At 43.0% G+C, this 22,543-nt stretch overlaps 1 protein-coding gene across 1 annotated transcript in view; it reads left to right on the forward strand.

Moving 5' to 3' along the window:
* Positions 1–22,543, forward strand: part of SF3B2 (splicing factor 3b subunit 2) — a gene marked incomplete in the record, with an annotated part of 1,007,319 nt that overhangs the window by 472,978 nt on the left and 511,798 nt on the right. The window contains 1 exon segment of the mRNA XM_044075829.1: positions 10,492–10,572. Within this exon segment, the coding sequence (XP_043931764.1) occupies positions 10,492–10,572 (81 nt within the window).

The following is a 22,543-nucleotide window of genomic DNA, read 5'->3' on the forward strand; positions in this document are numbered from 1 at the left end:
ATCCAGCCCATCTCCTGACTTTGTCCCCTACTCCAGCCAAGCCAGATAGGTATTACAGAGTTCCTGACTCTCACAAGTTTCTTTAAAAAAACCCTCTGCTGATCCAGAAACTATTTCCCAGGGTCCAAATGGGGTTAAGGCTTCCATTGCAAAAAATCCAGTACCCTCTGACAGAGATTCCAGAGCTTTGGATAGATGGGGGAAGAAAGTATAGACATCTGCAACTTTAGCCGTAAGAGCTTTAAATTGCCAGTTTCACATGCTTAAGTACCAACAACATTTAATGGCTCAGTTAAAACAGAAAATGCTTGCAAGCTCAGAAGCTCCTGATTGTAAAGAAATACGGGATTTATTGCATGCAGTTGAACAGGTGGGAAAACATACTCTGCAATGTGGATTTGATTCTTTAGAGGTCTCTTGTAGAGCTGCAGTTACAGGTTCTGTTATTCGAAGACATGCTTGGTTAAAAGAACAGAGTTTACCTGATCATGTTAAGGCAAAATTATTGGATGCTCCTTTACAGCATGATACTTTGTTTGGTGTTAATTCAGAAGAGGTGTTAAAAAATGGAGGATAAAGCTAAATCTATGCAAACAGTCAAGAATTTCTTACAGGTACAGCCACCTCGTTTAAGCAGAAATTGGCCAACTAAGAATTGGTCCTTTTCAGTGTCAGACAGGCCACACACAGGCAGATACAGACACCCAAGAGGCAGATCTCAACCCCAAGGCTCAAACAGACAACGACAGTGGGGCACCTCAATGCCAAAAGGAGGTGAGGACAAGTCTCAACCTTACAGGAAACAGTCACAATGACTTTCCTCTTCGTATGCCAAGCACGTCCCTTTTGGAAGCCCCCTTAGGGGGAAAACTAGCACTTTTTTCTCAAAACTGGCAAACAATCACCCAAGACAAATGGGTTCTGGATATTGTGTCTCAAGGCTACAGATTCCACTTTCATACTTTACCAAGGCTAAAAGGAATGCCAGACCTGCCACAAAATCAATGGGCAGAGGCGCAAAAACAAATTTCAGCCCTCATGGACATGAGAGCTATTCAAAAAGTACCACAACAGGAGCAAGGACCTTCTACATCCAAGACAACTATTACTAAAGACAGACAACACTACAGTAATGTGGTACATAAACAAGCAAGGGGGCACTCATTCTTATCCCCTATGCAGCAAGCCATGACCTTGTGGAACACAGCTCTAACGTACCAAGTTCACATGCAAGCACAATTCCTGCCAGGAAAGAAGAATACTCTGGCAGACTATCTAAGCAGAAATGTCATGGACCCTCACGAATGGAAATTGAATCCACAAATCTTCAGCATGGTAATGCAAAAATGGGGATGCCCAGGCATAGATCTTTTTGCCACCCCACTGAATTACCAACTACAAAAATTCTGCACAAGGACTTATCACAAACAAGCATGGAAAGTGGATGCTCTTCTGTTCAGCTGGAAAAACCTAAAAGTGTATGCCTTCCCACCACTGCCTGTCCTTTCAAAGGTACTCCTAAAAGCCAGACAAGAAAAACCACAAATGATCCTGATTGCTCCAGACTGGCCACGCCAGCACTGGTACCCTATCTTAAGGAACTTGGCTCAGGGCCTACCATGGATTTTGCCTCAAATTCCACACCTTCTAACTCAACAAAACAATCCGATCCTGCACAGTCAGCTCAAAACCATAAACCTGGTTGCATGGCAGATACATTAGCCAAACAGGCAACACCTCTCTCTAAAGCTGTTATGGATGTCATTTTGGAGGTCAGGAGGCCTAGCACCAGGAAAGCTTACTCAGAAAAATGGAAAAGATTCTGCACCTGGAACCAGGCTCATAGCCTTGACCCTCTTGTTCCAAACATTCCTCAGATTTTACAATACTTAACTGAGATGCTAGACAGAGGCCTATCCTTCTCATCAATTAAGATCCACGCCTCTGCCATTTCAGCACATTACAACACGGATCCTCCTTTATTCTCTCATCCCTTATTAAAGCAGTACCTCAGAGGGGCTAAAAACATAAGACTGCCCCGGAGAGCACTAACACCAACTTGGGACCTCAATTTCGTTTTGGAAAAACTGACCCTACCACCTTTTGAGCAGGCCAATACAGCCGATCTAAAATTTTTGTCATGGAAAACAGCTCTGCTCCTGGCAGTAACTTCAGCACGAAGAGTCTCAGAGCTACAGGCATTAATGGCAGTGGAACCTTTTATAATTTTTCATCAGGACAGGGCATCTTTCAGGACAAACTCTTCCTTTATGCCAAAGGTGGTATCTAGTGTGTCTCTTAACCAAACCATCCATTTGCCAACCTTTTATCCAAACCCACAGAATAAAGGGGAGAAACTTCTGCATTCTTTGGACATACACAGGCCGCTACGCTTCTACTTGGACAAAACAAAAGCTTTCAGGAAAACCGAGCAACTGTGTGTGGCATATGCTGCAGGATCACAGGGCAAGGCTGTCTCAAAGCAGACTATATCCAAATGGATAGGACACTGTATTCGGTACTGCTACAAACAGCATGGAAAATCAGTCCCAAATAACATCAGACCACATTCCACCAGGGCAACAGCCACTTCAACAGCCTTTCTCAGAGGAGTACCTACCAAGGAAAATTTGGAGGATGCAACTTGGGAGTTCAGTGCACACCTTTACCAAGCATTACCACCTGCCTCTTTACTCTAAATCCAGAGCAGGATTTGCCACTTCAGTTCTACAGGGTCTCATAACCATTCCTAACTGTTTATAGACTGTTTATAGACCAGCCACCCAACCTTAGCTTTGGGATTCTACCCAAGTGTGATGACTGCAGCAGTGTAACACGATGAACATAGTGCAGTTTTGTACCTACCATAAATGTAGATGTTCGAGTGTTCACACTGCTGCAGTCCAGGTTACCCTCCCTCCATCCCCTCTGAAATAGCTGGGCCTATCTATACCTTTCTATCCTATACAACCTTTGGGGTGTATTTGCTGGTAACTGAAGGTATTGTTTTTATTTTATATGTATATTTTTGATTAGCAATATGTATTGCCTACCTACTTGGGGGCACCTGACATCTGGGGCAAGAAAAACTGAAGAAAATGGCATCTGCTGCATCTTGTATACCCCTGGCGCACTGACGTCAGGGAAGAAGCGACAGCAACCGACGCCGGACCAAGACTTTGGAACTCGGGCCGACTGCAGGGCTGCCTGACTGCAGGATAACCCAAGTGTGATGACTGCAGCAGTGTGAACACTCGAACATCTACATTTATGGTAGGTACAAAACTGTACTCTTTGGACCATAATTACATCTTTTATGAAGGTGAACATTATAGGCAGACCAGAGGGGTAGAGATGGGGGCCACTTGTGCTCCCATCTTTGCCAACCTGGTCATGCTTGATTGGAAAATACATGTCTTTACAAGCAAGTATATGGGTAGTATTAGATACTACACTCGTTTTTTGGATGATATTTTCATCCTGTGGGATGATTCCCTAGGTAGATTTAAGCAATTTATGGAATATATAAATAATACTAGTGCATCTGAAATTCACCTATAATAATTCGAATAGTATCGCATACTTGGACACATTGATTACTCACACACCTACCGGCTTTGTCTCGTATCCATTGAAAAGATACATTTAGTAACACCTACTTGGAATATTCTAGCAATCATCCAAGAGGTTAAGTAAAAAAATATATTGAAAGGACAGTGTATTCGAGCAGCCCAAATGACTTCACAGTATGAGGATATGGTGCAGGAAATTAACTTTATTGGAGAAATGTTTAGTGGAAGGGGATACCCCAAAGGGCTAATCTGACATTATCAGATATGTTATAAGTGAATGGGGAGGTAAATATAAACCTTTGCTAGGTACGGGAATGGTACAGAATCTTCCCCTAGGTGCAACTAATGATAGTGAGACACACTTTAATCATGCTTGCGTACTTGAATACGGTCCCCATGTAAATGAGGTTAAGAAAGTCATTATGCACAATTGGAATATCCTCACGACTGATGAAAATATTACACAAATGGTGGGAGAGACCCCCGTATTTGTTTATAAGCCTGGATGGAATTTAAAAAGCAATTTGAAAAGCACTCTGAAACAGCGTGGCGAGAATATTAGGATGAATAGTAGGTTGGGTCGCACTAGAAAGTGTGGGACGTGCACAATGTCATGCTATATTAGAGGATGACAAGATAGTTTTGGCAAATGGGGACAGAACTACTGTTACATTTAAAACAGGGAATTGTAACACCAAACGTGATTTATTTACCTAAATGTACAGTATGTTCAGGATATTATGTGGGAAAAACCGATGGATGTCTCAGAAATCGGATTTATGATCATTTATATAGGATTAGGAAGCAGGATAAAAATAATGCCTTATTACAGGCATATTGGGAAGTGAGGGAACGACCACAGTTTTAAATTTGTTGGTATAGAGCAAGTTAAGGAGAATCCTTGTGGAGGGAATATTAAGGCAATTCTGGGATTGAAAGAAGTGAAGTGGCAATTGCTATTAGATGCAACTACCCCACCCCCCAGGATTAAATGACAACATTCCGGTTAAGCCCATTTTAGCAACTAGGGCATAAACATTTGGATTTAATAGATTAGTAACAGGATGTTTGAAAGTGCACCCACAGTTGATTTCATTTGATTGATTTTATTAAGATGGAATACATTAGTAATATTTGTGAAAATGTAACTGTATTATTGTACGAGTTCATTAACTAGTAGTACATCACAGAAATTAGGCAGCTATAGCTTTAATTTTCAAAAAACTAACCCATTGGTGCAAAAAAACTATGCATTTAAATGGATTGTTTAATAGTGCTACTCGTTCTGAAGTCCACAATTTGAGTGGATGAAAGCGCTTAACCAGTAGCACTTTCATTTGGTTATGTACTTTGTATAATATGGTTTCTGATGAAAGAAAAAGGATGCTTTTTTTAATATATAAATTCAAGATTCTGAGTCTGGTTAGGAAGATGAAGGGACAGATGCATGGTTTTGTCCTCAGATTTCTGATTCAGGGGACAGTACAGTATTTCATTCCCCCTGTGGGTGTTTCCTCTTTCTCTGAGACTATTTTCAGCATATGCCAGTGTTTTCGGTGTGAGAGCACTAAGGTTTTTCAGTCCCTTAGAAAATAATATGAGCTGCTACAAATGGAATTTCCAGAATCTTCACCCATTCTTCCAATGTTGCCAGCATTATAGGATGCGTCACTTCCTGCAGTTGTCCTGATAGCCTGCTGCCTCTAAAAAGGCAAATAGGTTGCTTGAAGTTCCTCAGTCTTTTAAGTATTTATACTGTTATCCCAAACTTGACCCGCTTTAGTTAATCCTACTGCTGCTAAACATTGATTCCAATCCTACACTGACACTAATGGGCAAATAATTGAGAAGTATGTTGAAAAAGTATATGCTTCTGAAACTTTGATTTTCAGAATTTTGAATTGTCAGTCTGATGTGTTAGTTTATTCTGACTAATTCTAAAGTACTAATTGCAAGTACTATGCTAGTTGCCCTTGCAGGCCATTTAAAACCAAGCCAGTTTCCATTTTTGCACAGTAATTAACTAATCCCATTTGGTTAGGGATGGGCCTTACCCATCCCATGATGGATAATTACATATTACTCCTAATGAGAATAACTGGAATCATACCATAGATAATATGAGGGGACCCATGCTTGCGATAAAGCATTTAGGAGCTGCCCATTAATAGTACAGAGGACAGTCCTGAGGTAGATTTTCTGTTTCCCATTCATAGATGCAAGTTGCACTTTCAGTGGACAGGAATGAACTTTGTTTTATGTGAATGGGGTGCCTGTTCCAAAGCAGTAGTATTCTCTGAGGTATACCCATCCTGCCAAACCATTCTGTTGATGCTTCTGTTGTCTGTGGTGTCTTCTTGTGAGGAAAAACCTCCTTTAAATTGTTTAGTTTTTTTACGTCATACTGGTCACAGCTCATTGTTTAAAGTGCACGTGTGATTGTTGATACTACTAGTAGGGCTGTGTTTTCATAACCTCCCAGTTTGTGAAAAATTAGATTTTTAATTCTTCGGATAGATATTTAGTTTTTAGTCCCTCTGCTGCAGAGGTTTTCAGTGTGATGAAAGTAGTAAGCTGATGCATGGAGTCTGTATAATTTTGAGCCCTCATTTTCCATATTCTTCAAGGGATTCTCAAACCTCTTATCCACTTTTGGAAAGAACAAAAGTCTCAACAAAATGCTGGTAGACAGTTAAGAAGCAATGGCAAGGGGGTTCCAATAAGAATACACGAACTCCTCAAAACAAAGAACATCCCAGTGAGTCTGAGTGATTGTTTAAGGGATTATGTCCCCCACCTCCCACCCTGGCAGTCCCTTTTCCCTCCCAGAAAGTTTAAATCTCCTTTTCTCTTTGGCAAAAGAGTGTCAAACAAATGGGTTCCGAAGATCGATCATCAAGGTTACAGGTGGCAATGAGAAGAAATTTTTCCTTTGGGGGGTCATTCCTTATCCTCCAGAGCAGACTTCTCTTTTTCCCCTTGTCCTTCAGCATATGTTCTCTCAGGAGCCAGTTCCTTCTTTCCAGTTTGGGAAAGATTTTTGTCCAAGTATGTTTTGATGCTAAAGAAAGAAAATGCTTGGAGACAAGTTCTGGATCTCTCATTCTTAAACCAATTTGTGATAGTGGCCAAGTTAAAATGCTGTTACTTCACAAGTTGTTACCTCTTCTCCATCATTTAAGTTTCCTGATATCTCAGATGCTCAGGTAAGAGCCGCCCTCTCCAAAGCAAAAAACACAGCATCAATGGGACCAGACGGTGTCCCGGGCTGCGTCCTACATGAACTCCAAGAAGAGCTAAACCCAAACATAAAACTACTGTTCAATCTCAGCCTTACTACAGGATATGTACCCAAAGAGTGGTGTACAGCAACAGTGGTCCCTCTCCACAAAGGTGGTGGCTCAACAGATCCTGGAAACTATCGCCCCATAAGCCTGACTAGCTTGGTCTGCAAAGCTATGGAAGGGATCATCATGGACCTCATAAATAAAGATATTGGGGACCTACAGACACTGGATCCTACCCAGTTCGGCTTTAAGGGTAGATCCTGCCTCTTAAACCTGGCCGATTTCTTTGAAACAGTCACCAAGGCCATTGACGAGGGGAAGGTGGACCACACAACCTACCTGGACCTCGCAAAAGCCTTCAATACAATACCCCACTCTGGCATTATAGATAAGCTCACCAGCTTAAATATAAACCCCTATGTCATTAGGTGGGTTGCAAACTGGCTCAAGGACAGAACCCACATGGTTAGAATTGCTGGAGCCATGTCAGACTCCAAACCAGTTACAAGTGGCGTCCCACAAGGCTCAGTCCTGGGACCTCTCTTGTTCGGTATATATTTCTCGGAGGTACAGGCCAACACGGAAGGACTGTGGCTGACCAAGTTCGCAGATGACTGCAAACTGGGCGCCATAATCGACTCTCCAGCCGACACAAGCATCCTCCAAAAGGGCCTCATAGAAACAGACAACTGGTGCCAGAGCCATGGCCTCAAGCTAAATGCCAAAAAGTGTGTAGTCATCCCCTTTGGCAAAAACAAAGTGCCCACAAATTACCACATAGGTGGTAATCCATTAAGTACAGAAGAAGTAATTAGGGACCTGGGGAACCAAGTTGATAGCAATCTCTCATTTGACAACCACGTGGCCAAAGTGGTTAGAAAAACATTTTATATAGCCCACCTAATCATGAAGGGATTCACATCTAGATCAGGGAGGTCATCATGCCTCTTTACTCATCCCTCATCGGGCCCATAATTGAGTACAATGCCCCTTTTGGGATGTACCTTACCAGACACCTGCAGCAACTGGAAAGACCCCAAAAGTGCCTCACCAAGAGGATCAAAGGGCTCAAACAGATGCCATATGCTGCCCGGTTAAAGAAACTCAAGCTCTACTCAGTGGCATACCGCCTGCTCATAAAGCCATGTCCAGCCCGGAATTCATGGACATGCTGCACCTCAGAAAATCCAAATCCCATTGAGCTACGCACTCGAGAGACTTGAACCTCAGCACTGAAATAAATAGGACATGCTGGAGGGACAGATTCATAACCTAGAGGATCCCTTCACTCTTGAATAAAATCCCAGTCCAGGTTAGGCAGAGTCCCTCATTGACTCTCTTCAAGAGGAATCTTGATGAGTAGATGGGAGATCGTAGGTTTACCCCGGGTATCACTTCTGTGTCACTGTTAGACAGAGGCACAGTATACTAACCTCGAAAAAGGGCATAGCAAAATTAATTTAAAATGGGTGGCGAAAGCCAAACACACTCTGGCTAGGCTTATAAATGCCCTAGGGCAGATAGCCTAGTATGAACCTATGAACCTGATGACATTTTATTTAAAAGATGCTTATAACATCCCTTTTCATCCAGACTTCAGTTGTTTCTTAAGGTTTTGTTTGGGTGAATTCTCATTATCTGCCTTACCCTTTGGACTATCCACTGCATCAAGAATGCTCACCCAGTTGTAGCTCATTATAGGCTACAGGATATCTGTTTTTCCATATTTAGATGACTTGCTTATGTTTTCAGAGTGTTTTTCAAAATGTCGGGAATTTCTTGCTTGTATGAGAGATCTGTTAAATGAGCTGAGATTCCAAGAGAACTTTCAAAAGTCTTTTTTTGACACCATCATACAGGATTGTGTTCTTGGGCTGTCTTAAGACACCTCAGTTCAAAGAGCATTTCTTCTACAGGAAAAAAGATCTGTATCTTTATTTCAAGAGTTTTCTACTTGGACTTCATTTTCTGCGAGGGAATTTCTGAGGCTTTTGGATCTCATAGCATGCCCTGCCTGAAATCACTGTGGCAATATTCTTAACTAGTGGTTTATCACAGCTGATGCCCAGCCAGGATAGCAAAGCTTTACCTTCTCAGGATCGTACCTGTGACACATTAACTCATCTCCTAAATGTAGGGATATGTAGGCAAATTTATGAATGTTACTGTTGCTGCAAATTATTAGATAAGTCCCCTATTGCCGAAATTTCCTTTACCTTTTTAACTGTTTTGCTTTATGGGTATTAGATGTCAGCTAGGAGGGTTAAGTACAAGTGCAGTAGGAAAATCTCATGCAAAGGCTTGCATACCCAGTGCATTTCTTGTTTTGAGACCGAACGTCTGAAATGCTTGGCCCACTCCAAGGTGGGGGATCTTGCTTCCCTGGATGTACCTCCACACCTTAAGTAAAACCTCAGTGGATACATTGGAATTAGAGAGTGTACGTAGTCTTCACCCTAGGCCAAAGGCAATTATCCCAAGCTTCCCTCATAACATGGGGTTGTTTGAATACAGCCCAGTCTTCAACAACTTTCTCTTGGCTGCTTAGATGATGGAATTTTAGGGATTCTTTTTGACTTACCAAAGGTAGTTTCAGTAAACACCAAGGTAGTTTTGGTGAACATTAGTAAGAGACAATCCCTTTCTCCATCCAGATTTATGTACACCAATTCTGAGGTTGCACAATACTGGAGAAAAAGTCAAACTCTATCTACTGTTTGCAAAAGTTTCTGCAAACAGTATTCCGTTTTGCATTTGCAGAAACTATCTTCATCAGCCTGACATGCTGCCACATTTTAGTACCTTTTTGTCATCTTTTTTTTTTTCTGAAGACGTGCAGTAGCTATGAAAGGAGGCAAAGAAATATGCTGCTAGAAAATCATATAGTTGTCGTAGGCTATTGGAGCAGTTACATTGATCATAAGTGCAGTTATTTAAGTAAACTTACCGTAATAGCTTAATGGTTTAAGTTATTAAAACAAGGATGCTCGTACATCAGAGAATAAGTACATTTTGTTTAACTAAACATGCTTGCTTCTCCTGAATGGGAGAGTTTCTACAAGAGTTAACATGGCAATTACTTTGTACGGTCCAGTTTCAGGAATTTGTGTTTATAGCAGATATGTTCTTAGCTTGTCACTTGATCTTTGTGAAACCTTTGCTGGGTCAGACATTTTTTGTCCCTCTATGGATGAGCGTCTATGCTGCATGCTTGAAACTGCTGGATTGACCAAGACAAACAAATGTGTATTTTTTCACATGACTTTGATAATGATATAATGTCAAATCCAGATTAGTTCTTGATTTGTACAAGTTCATTATTAGTAACCATGAGGATGAATTGTCAGGCTTTGGGGAAGGTATGTTCTTTTGTAACATGAACTTTGCTTGTTGAGAGTCATTATGGCCACATAGATCTCCCTCAGTGTGGTATTGTGAATTATGATAAGTAGAGAAAATATTCTTGTCAAGTATGTATCAAGAAGGGCAGATATGGTAAGAACCTGTCTATTTTCCACCTGTACCTTATGACTTGATTTCTTACAGCTCTGCTGATTGAGTACGGATGTAGAGATACATAACTTGTTTTTTTTGTGGCACAAACCAAAGTATATTTTTATTTATTTATTTAGGATAGGAAACAGGAAGCCCTCAAGCTTTCAAAAAAGAAGCTAAGAAGAATCAACAGACTTACAGTAGCTGAACTAAAGCAGGTGAGAAATCTGAATGTGATTTTAACTTAATTCACATAAGTACAAGTATGTAACCCTCAGTATTAGTTAGCAGTAGTGATGCTTCTTGCTGCAAACAATACTGTAGAACTATGATGTTGGGAACAAAGATGACAGGGGAGCTCTGTGGCTGATAAAGGGACTTTTGATATCTCATCTTTTTTGGTGTCGTAGCTCCTGACTTTTTGCAGTTCAGTTTTTGCAAAGTGCGTTTTTGGTTGGGGGGGGGGTCTACAGAATGCATTTTAATTGCTTTTTGTTCGTTATTTTTAATTACCCATTTCATTCATTATGCCATCACTTATTTCAAGATAAAACAACAAAGACATAGTTACATACAAATCTCCTGCATCTGCTGTGCACTAAAAGACAAGACAAAACAAATGCAGAAGATATCTTTGATATTTTTTCTTGCCATGGGCATCCTTTCATATGATGTCTTGCACGGTTCTCATTTTCCAAGTTTCTTGTTTGTTCAAAATGTTAGTAAATGTGGAGTTTTTTTAAGATCCTTATTAACCGGTGAACAGATAAAATTATGGTAGACAGCACTCATGGTCATAGCAATGATTTACAGTAGTGATGTAAACTGATTTGTTTCTTGAAACATTACATATATTTTGTAGTTCATGTAAACAACATTGAATGTCTCGAAAACCATATTGTGACATGTGGTACGATTCAGTTCAAGTTGTATGCATCTTTGCTTTTTAATGGGTGTTTGCAATATTAAAAAAATGCAGAAGTCTTGCACATTTCTTGGTTAATATTATAGCACATTGAAGGGACGGCTATGGGCAGAAACTCAGTAATGCAGTGTTTGAAATCCTGATGAGCTCTTCTGTGTAGTACCATTGTACATGCCTAACAATTGAGTATTTACTGTAGTTTTTGGTGTAATGCTTTTATAATAGCCATCTGACTGAGCTGTTTGACTAGTTAAACTAAATATTTTGTGCTGATGTACCAGAAAGAAAGATCATGTAGCTTAGCTAAACATGAGAACTGAAGATGTTCTTCGTGTTTCGCTGTTGCAGTCATCACACTTGGGTTATCTGTCTGCAGGTAGCCCTCAGTCGGACCGAATACCAGAGTCTTGGGATTTCTGCGTCAGAAGCTGTCGCCTCTATCATAACGTCAGGATGTCAGGGGTATAAAACATGCAGCCGGCACCATTGCATCAGCTCTTGCCATGTAGTGTTCGAAGCAGATCGCAAGTGCTGGTCAGCCGCATCCTAAAATTTTCATTTTTCGAGTTTCAGACTTGAAGTCTTCTAAAAGATAAGTACCCCGTTGGGGATCCTTTTTTCTTGCTCTAACTGATGTCAGAAAAAGTTAATAATTGTCTTGCCTGTGGAAAGCAAATACCTCACAGGGATTTTCATTCTTACTGCGTTACCTGTTTAGGCCCAGACCACGACGTTCCTCACTGTCTATTTTGTGCCTTGTTCAATGCCCAAACTATTAGTCATCAAGCTATTTTTGTCGCTAAATTCTTTCGCTGTCGTTCTCCGCATTCCGAAATGGTTTCTATAAGCCATCTGACTACCGATGATCTGAAAAAATGTAAGTATAAAGACAGGGACAGACTGCACAGGCCGGTACTCACTTTCGCAGCCCCTGATGCTTCTACAGATTGGCAGGCCTCTGCTGAGACCCATTCGGAGTCTGGTATGCCACGAGTTGCTTCTTCGAATTTGGAACCTGTGGAAGTCTCTACCTTGAATGGGTCCAGTCCCGCTGTGCAGGCACCGGCTTCTGAGGGTGTATTCCAACCTTCCGATGTTCATATTAAACCAACATCTTCATTTTTGACTAAAACTACCGACTTTCTCAGACCCAGAGTTGGCACTACGCTTAGAAAACCGACAACCAAAGCTCATGCTCAACCTCCCATGCCACGGAAACAAATGCTTAGAATGGCTGAAGACCTTATAACTTTAAGGGAAGCCAGCCTTCTTCCTCTGTAAGACAAGGGATTGATTTTCCTTCTGATTCTACAGACCAAGAGTCTGAAGACTCTGATCCCTCTGATTACCAGGACATTCTCTTATCTACCTATGAGGATTCAAATGCAGAGGATTGCATTCCCTCTGCCTCCCCACCAGAGGACTTTTCTTTTGGTGAAGCCCTGCATACCTTAAGGGAGCATTTCTGCTGGGAATGCCAGGACTACCCACAGTCCAAAAAGAGACTCAGAGAATTTTTAGACTTGCCTCAGTACAGGCTTCTAACTATACCCCCCATCCTGGATATTGTAGATGATGTCTTCATGGAGTCCAGTCTTGCTCCTGATTCTTTACCACCAGCTCCTAGAAAGCCTGACAGGTACTACAGAGTACCTGACTCACGCAAATTTCTCTTTAGGTCCCTGGGAAATGGTATCTGGATCTGCAGTGGGATTCTTAAAGGTATTAAGGCCACCACAGCCAAAAACCCTACCCCTTCAGACAGGGATTCTAGAGCTTTAGACAGATGAGGTAAGAAGGTATACACCTCTGCAACTCTTGCCATAAGGGCTTTAAATTGCCAGTTTCACATGTTGAAGTATCAGCAGCGTATCCTGGAACTAAGTAAATAGAAAATGTTGTTGCTTCCAGATTGTGTAGAGAATAAAGAGTTACAAGAGTTAATGCATTCTGTAAACCAAGTTAGTAAACATACTTTGCAGGGTGGTTTTGATGCCTTAGACGCATCTTGCAGGGCTGCTGTCACTGGGTCTGTACTGAGAAGGCATGCTTGGCTGAAAGAACAAATCCTGCCAGACCATGTCAAAGCAAAATTGCTAGATGCTCCATTGAACCAGGAACGCTTGTTTGACATAAAAACAGAAGACGTTCTTAAAAAGATGGAGAAAAAAGCTAAATCTATGCAAACTGTTACAGATTTCTTACAGGTACAGCCACTTAGATTCAGTAGGCATTGGCCTTCTAAACACTGGTTCTTTCCAGTCCCTCGCAGCCCTTCTTAGTCCAAACCCAGGGGCAACAAACCACCAAGACTACAGTCTCGGGGTATGCAGAGATCTAAGCAGTGGAGTGCTCCCACCTCTAAAAATGGGAGTGGCAAGCCACCCCCTTATGGAAAAAGTTCATAATGACTTGTCTACCGTTCTTCCCAGCCATGCCCAAGTACTTGCACCCCTAGGGGGAAGACTTTGCCCTACATGCTAAAAAATGGGCTGTCCATTACCCAGGACCATTGGGTCCTAAGCATTGTATCCCAGGGATACAGATTCTACTTCCACTCACTGCCAACCCCAAGTGGGGTGCCAGATCTTCCTCCAAACCAGTGGGCAGAGGCTCAAAAGCAAGTACTTTTTCTTCTCAGTATTAAGAGTTATTCAACCTGTTACAATAGAGCAAAGGGGGCAGGGTTTCTATTCCAGACTGTTCCTGGTGCCCCGAAAAGAGAACTCATGGTGCCCTATCTTGGATCTGTCTATTCTCAACACCTGGTGGTCCCAAAATTCAAAATGCTTAAACTACAACAGCTGCTTCCTATGCTAGCCAAGGACTCCTGGCTAGTCACCCTAGACTTAAAAGAAGCTTATCTGCACATCCCCACAAGGGAATCTTGCAAGAAATATCTACGTTTCAGGGCAGGCTCTCTGCACTGTCAGTAATCTGCACTTCCCGTTGGCTTATCTACTGCACCTAGGGTATTCACAAAGTGCCTAGTTCCAGCCATTGCATACTACAGGCAGAGAAGTATTCAAATTTACCTATACTTGGATGATTGCCTGATTCAGACGAATAGTCAGGAATTGCTACTTCAGCATCTGGCATTCGTAAAGAGACTTTTAACTTCTCTGGGGTACACCATCAGTGAAAAGAAATTACATCTGTTGCCCAGCCAAAAGATTGTATTCCTGGGAGCAAGCTTGCACGCAACTTCCTAGATGCCATTCCTCACTCCAGAAAAGCAGGTTCATTTGAGAAACTACTTCAAACTTATGGCCTCCAAGACCCAGCTATCTGTAAGAAAAATAATGCAAGCCCTAGGGTTCATGGCCTCATACATTCTACTAATTCCATATGCAAGACTGCATATGAGGAAACTTCAGTGGTGTCAACTCTGTCAGGACTTGGAAATACTGATTCCTATCACTCTTTGTCTAAGGGCAGAGTTCCTTTGGTGGGCAGAGGCTTGCAACCACAACAAGGGACTTCCTTTCCCACAACCCATCGCTGCCCAGACCCTGTCAACAGGTGTATCAGACTGTGCAAGGGGGGCTCACATGGCTGGCAGATGCATTCAAGCCAAATGGAGCCCAGGGCAAATTCACCTGCATATCAATCAAAAAAGAAATGTTAACTGTACAGAATGCTCTGACAGCCTTCAAATACCTTTTCCTTCCAGGACAACTCTTGATAAAGACAGACAACACCACAGGTGTTCATCGTGTTACACTGCTGCAGTCATTACACTTGGGTTATTCTGCCATCAGGCGGTCCCGCAGTCGGCCAGAGTTCCAAAGTCTTGGTCCGGCGTCGGTTGCTGTCGCTTCTTCCCTGACGTCAGTGTGTCAGGGGTATGTAAGATGCATCCGACGACATTTTCTTCGGTCTTTCTTGCCGCGCGGTGCCCGAAGCAGAAGCAGTTCGCAAGTGCTGGTCGGCCGACTCCTGAGATTTTCGAAGTGGAATTTCAGATCCGAAGTCTTCAATAAAGCTAAGTACCCTGTTGGGGAAACTTTTTTCTTGCCTCAGACCGCGATGTCAGAAAAAGTTAATAATTGTATTTCTTGTGGGAAGCAAATACGTCATAAGGACTTCCACTCTTACTGTATTCCATGCCTAGGCCCTGATCACGACGTTACTAGTTGTCAGTTTTGTGCTAGATTTAACAAACGCACTATAAAGATGTTTTGATTTTGCTTTGCACTACTTTGGGCGAAGGTTCAATTGTACTATGCCGTCGGATCAACAAACGACTGCAATTCCGAAAAAACGCAAAGACAAGGATAAAGACAGGCATCCGAGGTCCAAAACAGACAACAAAACCTCTTCTAGGCCAGTCGCCGGTTCTCAGTGAGGCGCTTTCGCAGCCCCTGACACTTGATACCTCAGAGCCACAGGCCGCCTCCGACTCCCACGTGGAGACAACTAGGCCTCTGGAAACTCAAGGTATTGGGCCTACGGAAACTAATCCCTCAGATGGGTCCAGAGCCGCTGAGCAGGCATCGGCTTCTGAGGGTGTTTTCAGACTTTCACAACTTACCATTAAAGCAACAGCCAAGACAAAAGTACCATTAAAGACAAAGAAGCAAGTACAGCATTCTCCTGGACAGTCCTCCATGCCTAAGAAACAGATGCTTAAAATGGCCGAAGACCTCATTACTCTAATCAGGGGTTCCCATCCCCCTCCTGAGAAAAGGCCTAGGCAGGATACAGACTGATTCCTCTGATCAGGTTTCCATTTCCTCTGATTCCTCTTCAGACCAGGGATACTCTCTACCCCCCTATGAGGACTCTGATGCTGAAGAATCTATCCCTTCAGCCTCTCCTCCTGAGGATTATTCTTTTGGGGAAACTTTACATACCATGAAGGGAGCATTTCCATTGGGAAAGTCAGGATTATTCAGAATCCAAGAAAAGGCTCAGGGATTTCCTTTTATTGCCTCAGCACAGGCCTCTGGCTATTCTGCCTGTACTAGATATTGTGTTCTCTGAATCCAGCTTATCTCATGATTCTTTGCCCCCTGCACCAGCCAAGCCAGATAGGTATTATAGAGTCCCTGACTCAAACAAGTTTCTTTATAAAAACCCTTCTGCTGATCCATAAACTATTTCCCAGGGTCCAAAAGGGGTTAAGGCTTCTATTGCAAAAAATCCAGTACCCTCTGACAGATTCCAGAGCTTTGGATAAATGGGGGAAGAAAGTTTACACTTCTGCAACTTTAGCAGTAAGGGCTTTAAATTGCCAGTTTCACATGCTTAAGTACCAACAATATTTAATGGCTCAGTTAAAACAGAAAATGCTTGCAAGCTGAGAAGCTCCTGACTGTAAAGAAATGCAGGATTTATTGCATGCAGTTGAACAGGTGGGAAAACATACTCTGCAATGTGGTTTTGATTCTTTAGAAGCCTCTTGTAGAGCCGCAGTTACAGGTTCTGTGATTCGAAGACATGCTTGGTTAAAAGAACAGAGTTTACCTGATCATGTTAAGGCAAAATTATTGGATGCTCCTTTACAGCATGATACCTTGTTTGGTGTTAAGGCAGAAGAGGTGTTAAAGAAAATGGAGGATAAAGCTAAATCTATGCAAACAGTCAAGGCTTTCTTACAGGTACAGCCACCTCGATTTAGCAGAAATTGGCCAACAAAGAATTGGTCCTTTCCAGTGTCAGACAGGCCACAGAGAAGCAGATACAGGCGCCCAAGAGGCAGATCTCAACCCCAAGGCTCTAACAGACAATGACAGTGGGGCACCTCAACCCCAAAAGGAGGCGAGGACAAGTCTCAACCTTACAGGAAACAGTCCCAATGAATTCCCCCTTCGTACGCCAAGCACTTCCCTTTTGGCAGCCCGCTTAGGGGGAAAACTAGCACTTTTTTCTCAAAACTGGCAAACAATCACTCAAGACAAGTGGGTTCTAAATATTGTCTCAAGGTTACAGGTTCCACTTTCATACTTTACCAAGGCTAAAAGGAATGCCAGACCTGCCACAGAATCAATGGGCAGAGGCACAAAAACAAATTTCAGCCCTCATGGACATGAGAGCTATTCAAAAAGTACCACAACACGAACAAGGACAAGGATTTTACTCGACTGTTCCTGGTCCCCAGAAAGGACAAGGCCTGGAGGAGGCCCATACTAGACCTTTCAATTCTAAATACTTACCTGGATATTCCGAAATTCAAAATGTTGACATTACAGCAGCTTCTACCCATGCTGGGCAAGAAGGCTTGGCTTGTTACTCTGGACCTCAGAGGCATACCTGCATGTCCCTATCAGACAAAATTGCAGAAGATACCTCAGATTCAAAGCTGGTACAATGCACTACCAATTCTCTGCACTGCCCTTTGGTTTATCTACTGCGCCCATGGTCTTTACAAAGTGCCTGGCACCAGTAATTGCATTTTGCAGACAAAAAGGAATTCAAATATATCCATACCTGGACGACTGCCTCATTCAAGCAGAGACGAAGGACTTTCTTCTACAGCATCTGGCGTTTATAAAAAGGTTGCTAATTTCTCTAGGATGCACAGTAAACGAAAATAAGTAAAAACTAGTGCCCTCACAACAGATTATATTCCTGGGTGCCTTACAAACAAATTCAATTAACTCAATATTTTCAATTACTGGCAAAAAAGTCCTATCTCCCTGCAAGAAAAATTCTGCATGGCCTGGGATTCATGGCATCCTGCATTCTACTAATACCATATGCCAGACTGCACATGAGGAAATTACAATGGTACCTAAAAAGTGTTTGGACTCGACACTCTCACAGTTTAGAAGCAGTAATACCAATGATTCCCTGCCTACAACAGGAGTTTCAATGGTGGGCACAGGCATGTCACCTAAACAAGGGTCAGCCTTTTATCCTACCTACAGCCAGGCAGACTCTAACAACAGATGCTTCGGATTATGCCTGGGGAGCACACATAGCAGGAAAATGCATTCAGGGCAAGTGGACCACAGACCAGATGCATCTTCACATCAATCAAAAAGAGATGTCTGCTGTTCAAAATGCCCTAACAGCTGTCAAGGACCTTCTGCATCCAGGACAATTATTATTAAGACAGACAACACCACAGTAATGTGGTACATTAACAAGCAAGGGGGCACTCATTCTTATCCCATGTGCAGGCAAGCCATGACCTTGTGGAACACGGCTCTAATGTATCAAGTTCATCTGCAAGCACAATTCCTGCCAGGAAAGAAAAATACTCTGGCAGACGATCAAAGCAGAAATATCATGGACCCTCACGAATGGAAATTGAATCCACAAATCTTCAGCATGGTAACGTAAAAATGGGGATGCCCAGACATAGATCTTTTTGCCTCCCCACTGAATTGCCAACTCCAAAAATTCTGCACAAGGACTTATCACACACAAGCATAGAAAGTGGATGCTCTCTCGTTCAGCTGGAAAAGCCTAAAAGTTTATGCCTTCCCACCACTGCCTCTCCTTTCAAAGGTACTCCTAAAAGCCAGACAAGAAAAACCACAGATGATCCAGATTACTCCAGACTGGCGACACCAGCACTGGTACCCAATCTTAAAGAACTTAGCTCAAGGCCCACCATGGATTTTGCCTCAAATTCCACACCTTCTGACTCAACAAAACAATCCGATCCTGCATGGTCAGCTCAAAACCCTAAACCTGGCTGCATGGCAGATTCATTAGTCAAACAGGCAACAGCTCTCTCTACAGCTGTTATGGATGTCATTTTGGAGGCCAGGTGGCCTAGCACCAGGAAAGTTTACTCAGAAAAATGGAAGAGATTCTGCGCCTGGAACCAGGCTCAAAGCCTTGACCCTCTTGTTCCAAACATTCCTCAGATTTTACAATACTTAACTGAGATGCTGGACAAGGCCATTCCTTCTCATCAATTAAGATCCACGCCTCTGCCATTTCCGCACATTACAACACGGATCCTCCTTTATTCTGTCATCCCTTGCTAAAGCAGTACCTCAGAGGGGCTAAAAACATAAGACCGCCCCGGAGAGCACTAACACCAACTTGGGACCTCAATTTCATTTTGGAAAAACTGACCCTACCACCATTTGAGCCAGCCAATACAGCCGATCTAAAATTTTTATCATGGAAAACAGCTCTGCTTCTGGCAGTAACTTCAGCACGAAGAGTCTCAGAGCTTCAGGCATTAATGGCAGTGGAACCTTTTATAATTTTTCATCAGGACAGGGTTTCTTTAAGGACAAATCCTACTTTTATGCCAAAGGTGGTATCTAGTGTGGCTCTTAACCAAAACCATCCATTTGCCAACTTTTTTATCCAAACCCCCAGAATAAAGGGGAGAAACTTCTGCACTCTTTGGACATACACAGGCAGCTACGCTTCTGCTTTTACAAAACAAAAGCTTTCAGGAAAACTGAGCAACTGTTTGTAGCATATGCTGCAGGATCACAGGGCAAGGCTATCTCAAGCAGACTTTATCCAAATGGATAGGACACTGTATTCATTACTGCTACACACAGCATGGAAAATCAGTCCGTAATAACATTAGGCCACATTCCACCAGGGCAACAGCCACGTCAACAGCCTTTCTCAGAGGAGTACCTACCAAGGACATTTTGGAGGCTGCAACTTGGAGTTCAGTGCACACCTTTAACAAGCATTACCGCTTGCCTCTTTACTCTAAATCCAGAGCATGATTTACCACTGCAGATGTTCATCGTCCATACAGCTGCAGTCATTACAGATGGGTTATCCTGCCATCAGGCGGGTCCTCGGTCGGCCGAATTCTAAAGTCTAGGTCCAGCGTCGGTTGTCGTCGCTTCTTCCCTGACGTCAGTGCGGCAGGGGTATAAAAGAGGCAGCCGACGCCATTTTCTTCAGTCTTTCTTGCCGCGTGGTGCCCGAAGCAGAAGCAGTTCGCAAGTGCTGGTCGGCCAGCTCCTGAGATTTACGAAAGTATTTCAGCCGAAGTCGTCTTTAAAGCAAAGTACCCCGTTGGGGAAACTTTTATTGCCTCAGACCGATGTCAGACAAAGTTAATAATTGCATTTCTTGTGGGAAGCAAATACCGCATAAGGATTTCCACTCTTTCTGTATACCTTGCTTAGGCCCAGACCACGACGTCTCGGCCTGCCATTTTTGTGCTAGGTTCAACAAGCGCACTATTAAGTGCCGGGCGGAGTTCGCCCATCATTATTTTGGCAAAACATTTAATTATATCATGTCGTCGGATACACCGACACCAGTTTTAAGCAAAAGATGCAAAGATAAGGACCGTCATCCGAGGTCCGCACCGAGTACGTAGACCATGCTTAGGCCGACTACCGGTTCTCCGGTTCTCAGCGAGGCGCCTACGCAGCCCCTGAATACCGATAAAACTATTTTACCGGTGACTTCAGTACCCGAGGTCGCAGGCTCCTCGGTCTCCATTCCTACTGCTGATACCGACGCCACTCTTGGTGGGGAAACTCAAAATTTAGTCAGGCCTACCATTTCTGAAGGCGTCTTCAGGCCTTCCACCTTCTCTATTAAATCCTTCACTAAATCTAAAGCAGCCATGAAAACTAAAAAACAGGGTCCTCAGACCTCCTCTCAAGGCCCCATGCCTAAAAAGCAGATGCTAAAAATGGCTGCGGATTTGATAACTCTCATCAGGGGTTCTCAACCCCCCTCTGACAAAAGACCCAGATTGGAGGAAAACTACCCTTCCTCAGACCAGGCTTCTATTACCTCAGAACATTGAGGACCAGGATTATGCCTATTCCCCTTTTGAAGACTCTGATGCTGAGGAGTCTATTCCCTCGGTCCCCCCCCCCCCCCCCACTGAGGATTACTCTTTTGGGGAAACCCTGCATACATTGAGGGAACACTTTCACTGGGAAGGCCAAGACTACTCAGATTCCAAGAAAAGGTTCCGGGAATTTCTACTGCTCCCCCAGCATAGGCCCCTGGCTATCCCTCCTGTTTTAGATATTTTGGATGATGTGTACACAGAAGCCAGCCTTAATCCAGATTCTTTACCTCCAGCCCCTGTTAAACCAGGCAGGTATTACCGGGTCCCTGATTCTCACCAGTTCCTTTATAAAAGCCATACTGCTGACCCAGAAACTATTTCACAGGGTCCCAAGGGAATTAAGGCCTCTACTGCTAAAAACCCTTTACCTTCAGAGAGAGATTCCAGAGCATTAGAAAGGTGGGGGAAAAAGGTGTATACATCTGCCACTTTAACCATGAGAGCATTAAACTGTCAATTTCATATGTTAAAGTACCAACAGTTTTTGTTATCTCAGTTGAAAAGCAAAATGACACAAACAGAACAACCAGATTTGAAAGAGTTGCAGGATTTGTTGCATGGTGCAGAGCAAGTGGGTAAACATACCTTGCAGTGTGGTTTTGATGCTTTAGAGGCCTCATGTAGAACTGCTGTCACGGGGTCTGTTATACGTAGACATGCTTGGCTCAAAGAGCAAACCTTACCAGATCATGTCAAAGCAAAGTTATTAGATGCACCACTTCAAAAGGATGTATTGTTTGGTGTTAAAGCTGAGGGAGGTACTAAAGAAAATGGAGGAAAAAGCTAAATCTATGCAAACAGTGAAAGATTTTCTACAGGTACAACCTCCACGCTTCAGCAGAAACTGGCCTTCAAAAAATTGGTCCTTTCCAGCCACGGACAGACCTCAAAGGGGCAGATACAGACGCCCAAGGGGTAGAGGACAACCTCAAGGATCTTACCAAGCAAGACAGTGGCAAGCACCAACCCCTAGAGGTGGAGAAGACAGATCACAGTCATTTAGAAAACAGACACAATGACTTCCCCCTCTGCCTGCCAAGCAAAGCTTTAATGGCAGCACCTTTGGGCGGAAAACTGGCATTATTTTCAAAAAACTGGCATATTGTTACAAAAGACAAATGGATTCTGGACATAATAGACAGAGGCTACAGGTTCCACTTTCACACCCTTCCAAAAATGAGAAGCATGCCAAACCTGCCACAAAATCAAAGGGTAGAGGCACAAAGACAAATTTCCGCTCTCATGGATATGAAAGCGATTCAAGAGGTACCTTCAAAAGAACAAGGTCAAGGTTTTTATTCCAGACTTTTCCTGGTACCAAGGAAAGACAAAGATTGGAGACCCATCTTAGACCTATCCATCCTAAACACACATCTACAGGTGCCAAAATTCAAGATGCTCACATTACAGCAGCTTCTTCCCATGCTGGGCAAGGAGTCTTGGCTGGTAACATTGGACCTCAAGGAGGCATACCTGCATGTACCTATCAGACAAGATTGCAGAAGATACC

The sequence above is a fragment of the Protopterus annectens genome, chromosome 6.part1 (assembly GCF_019279795.1).
Source record: "Protopterus annectens isolate FY-2018-M chromosome 6.part1, PAN1.0, whole genome shotgun sequence".
NCBI classification, from domain to species: domain Eukaryota; kingdom Metazoa; phylum Chordata; order Ceratodontiformes; family Protopteridae; genus Protopterus; species Protopterus annectens.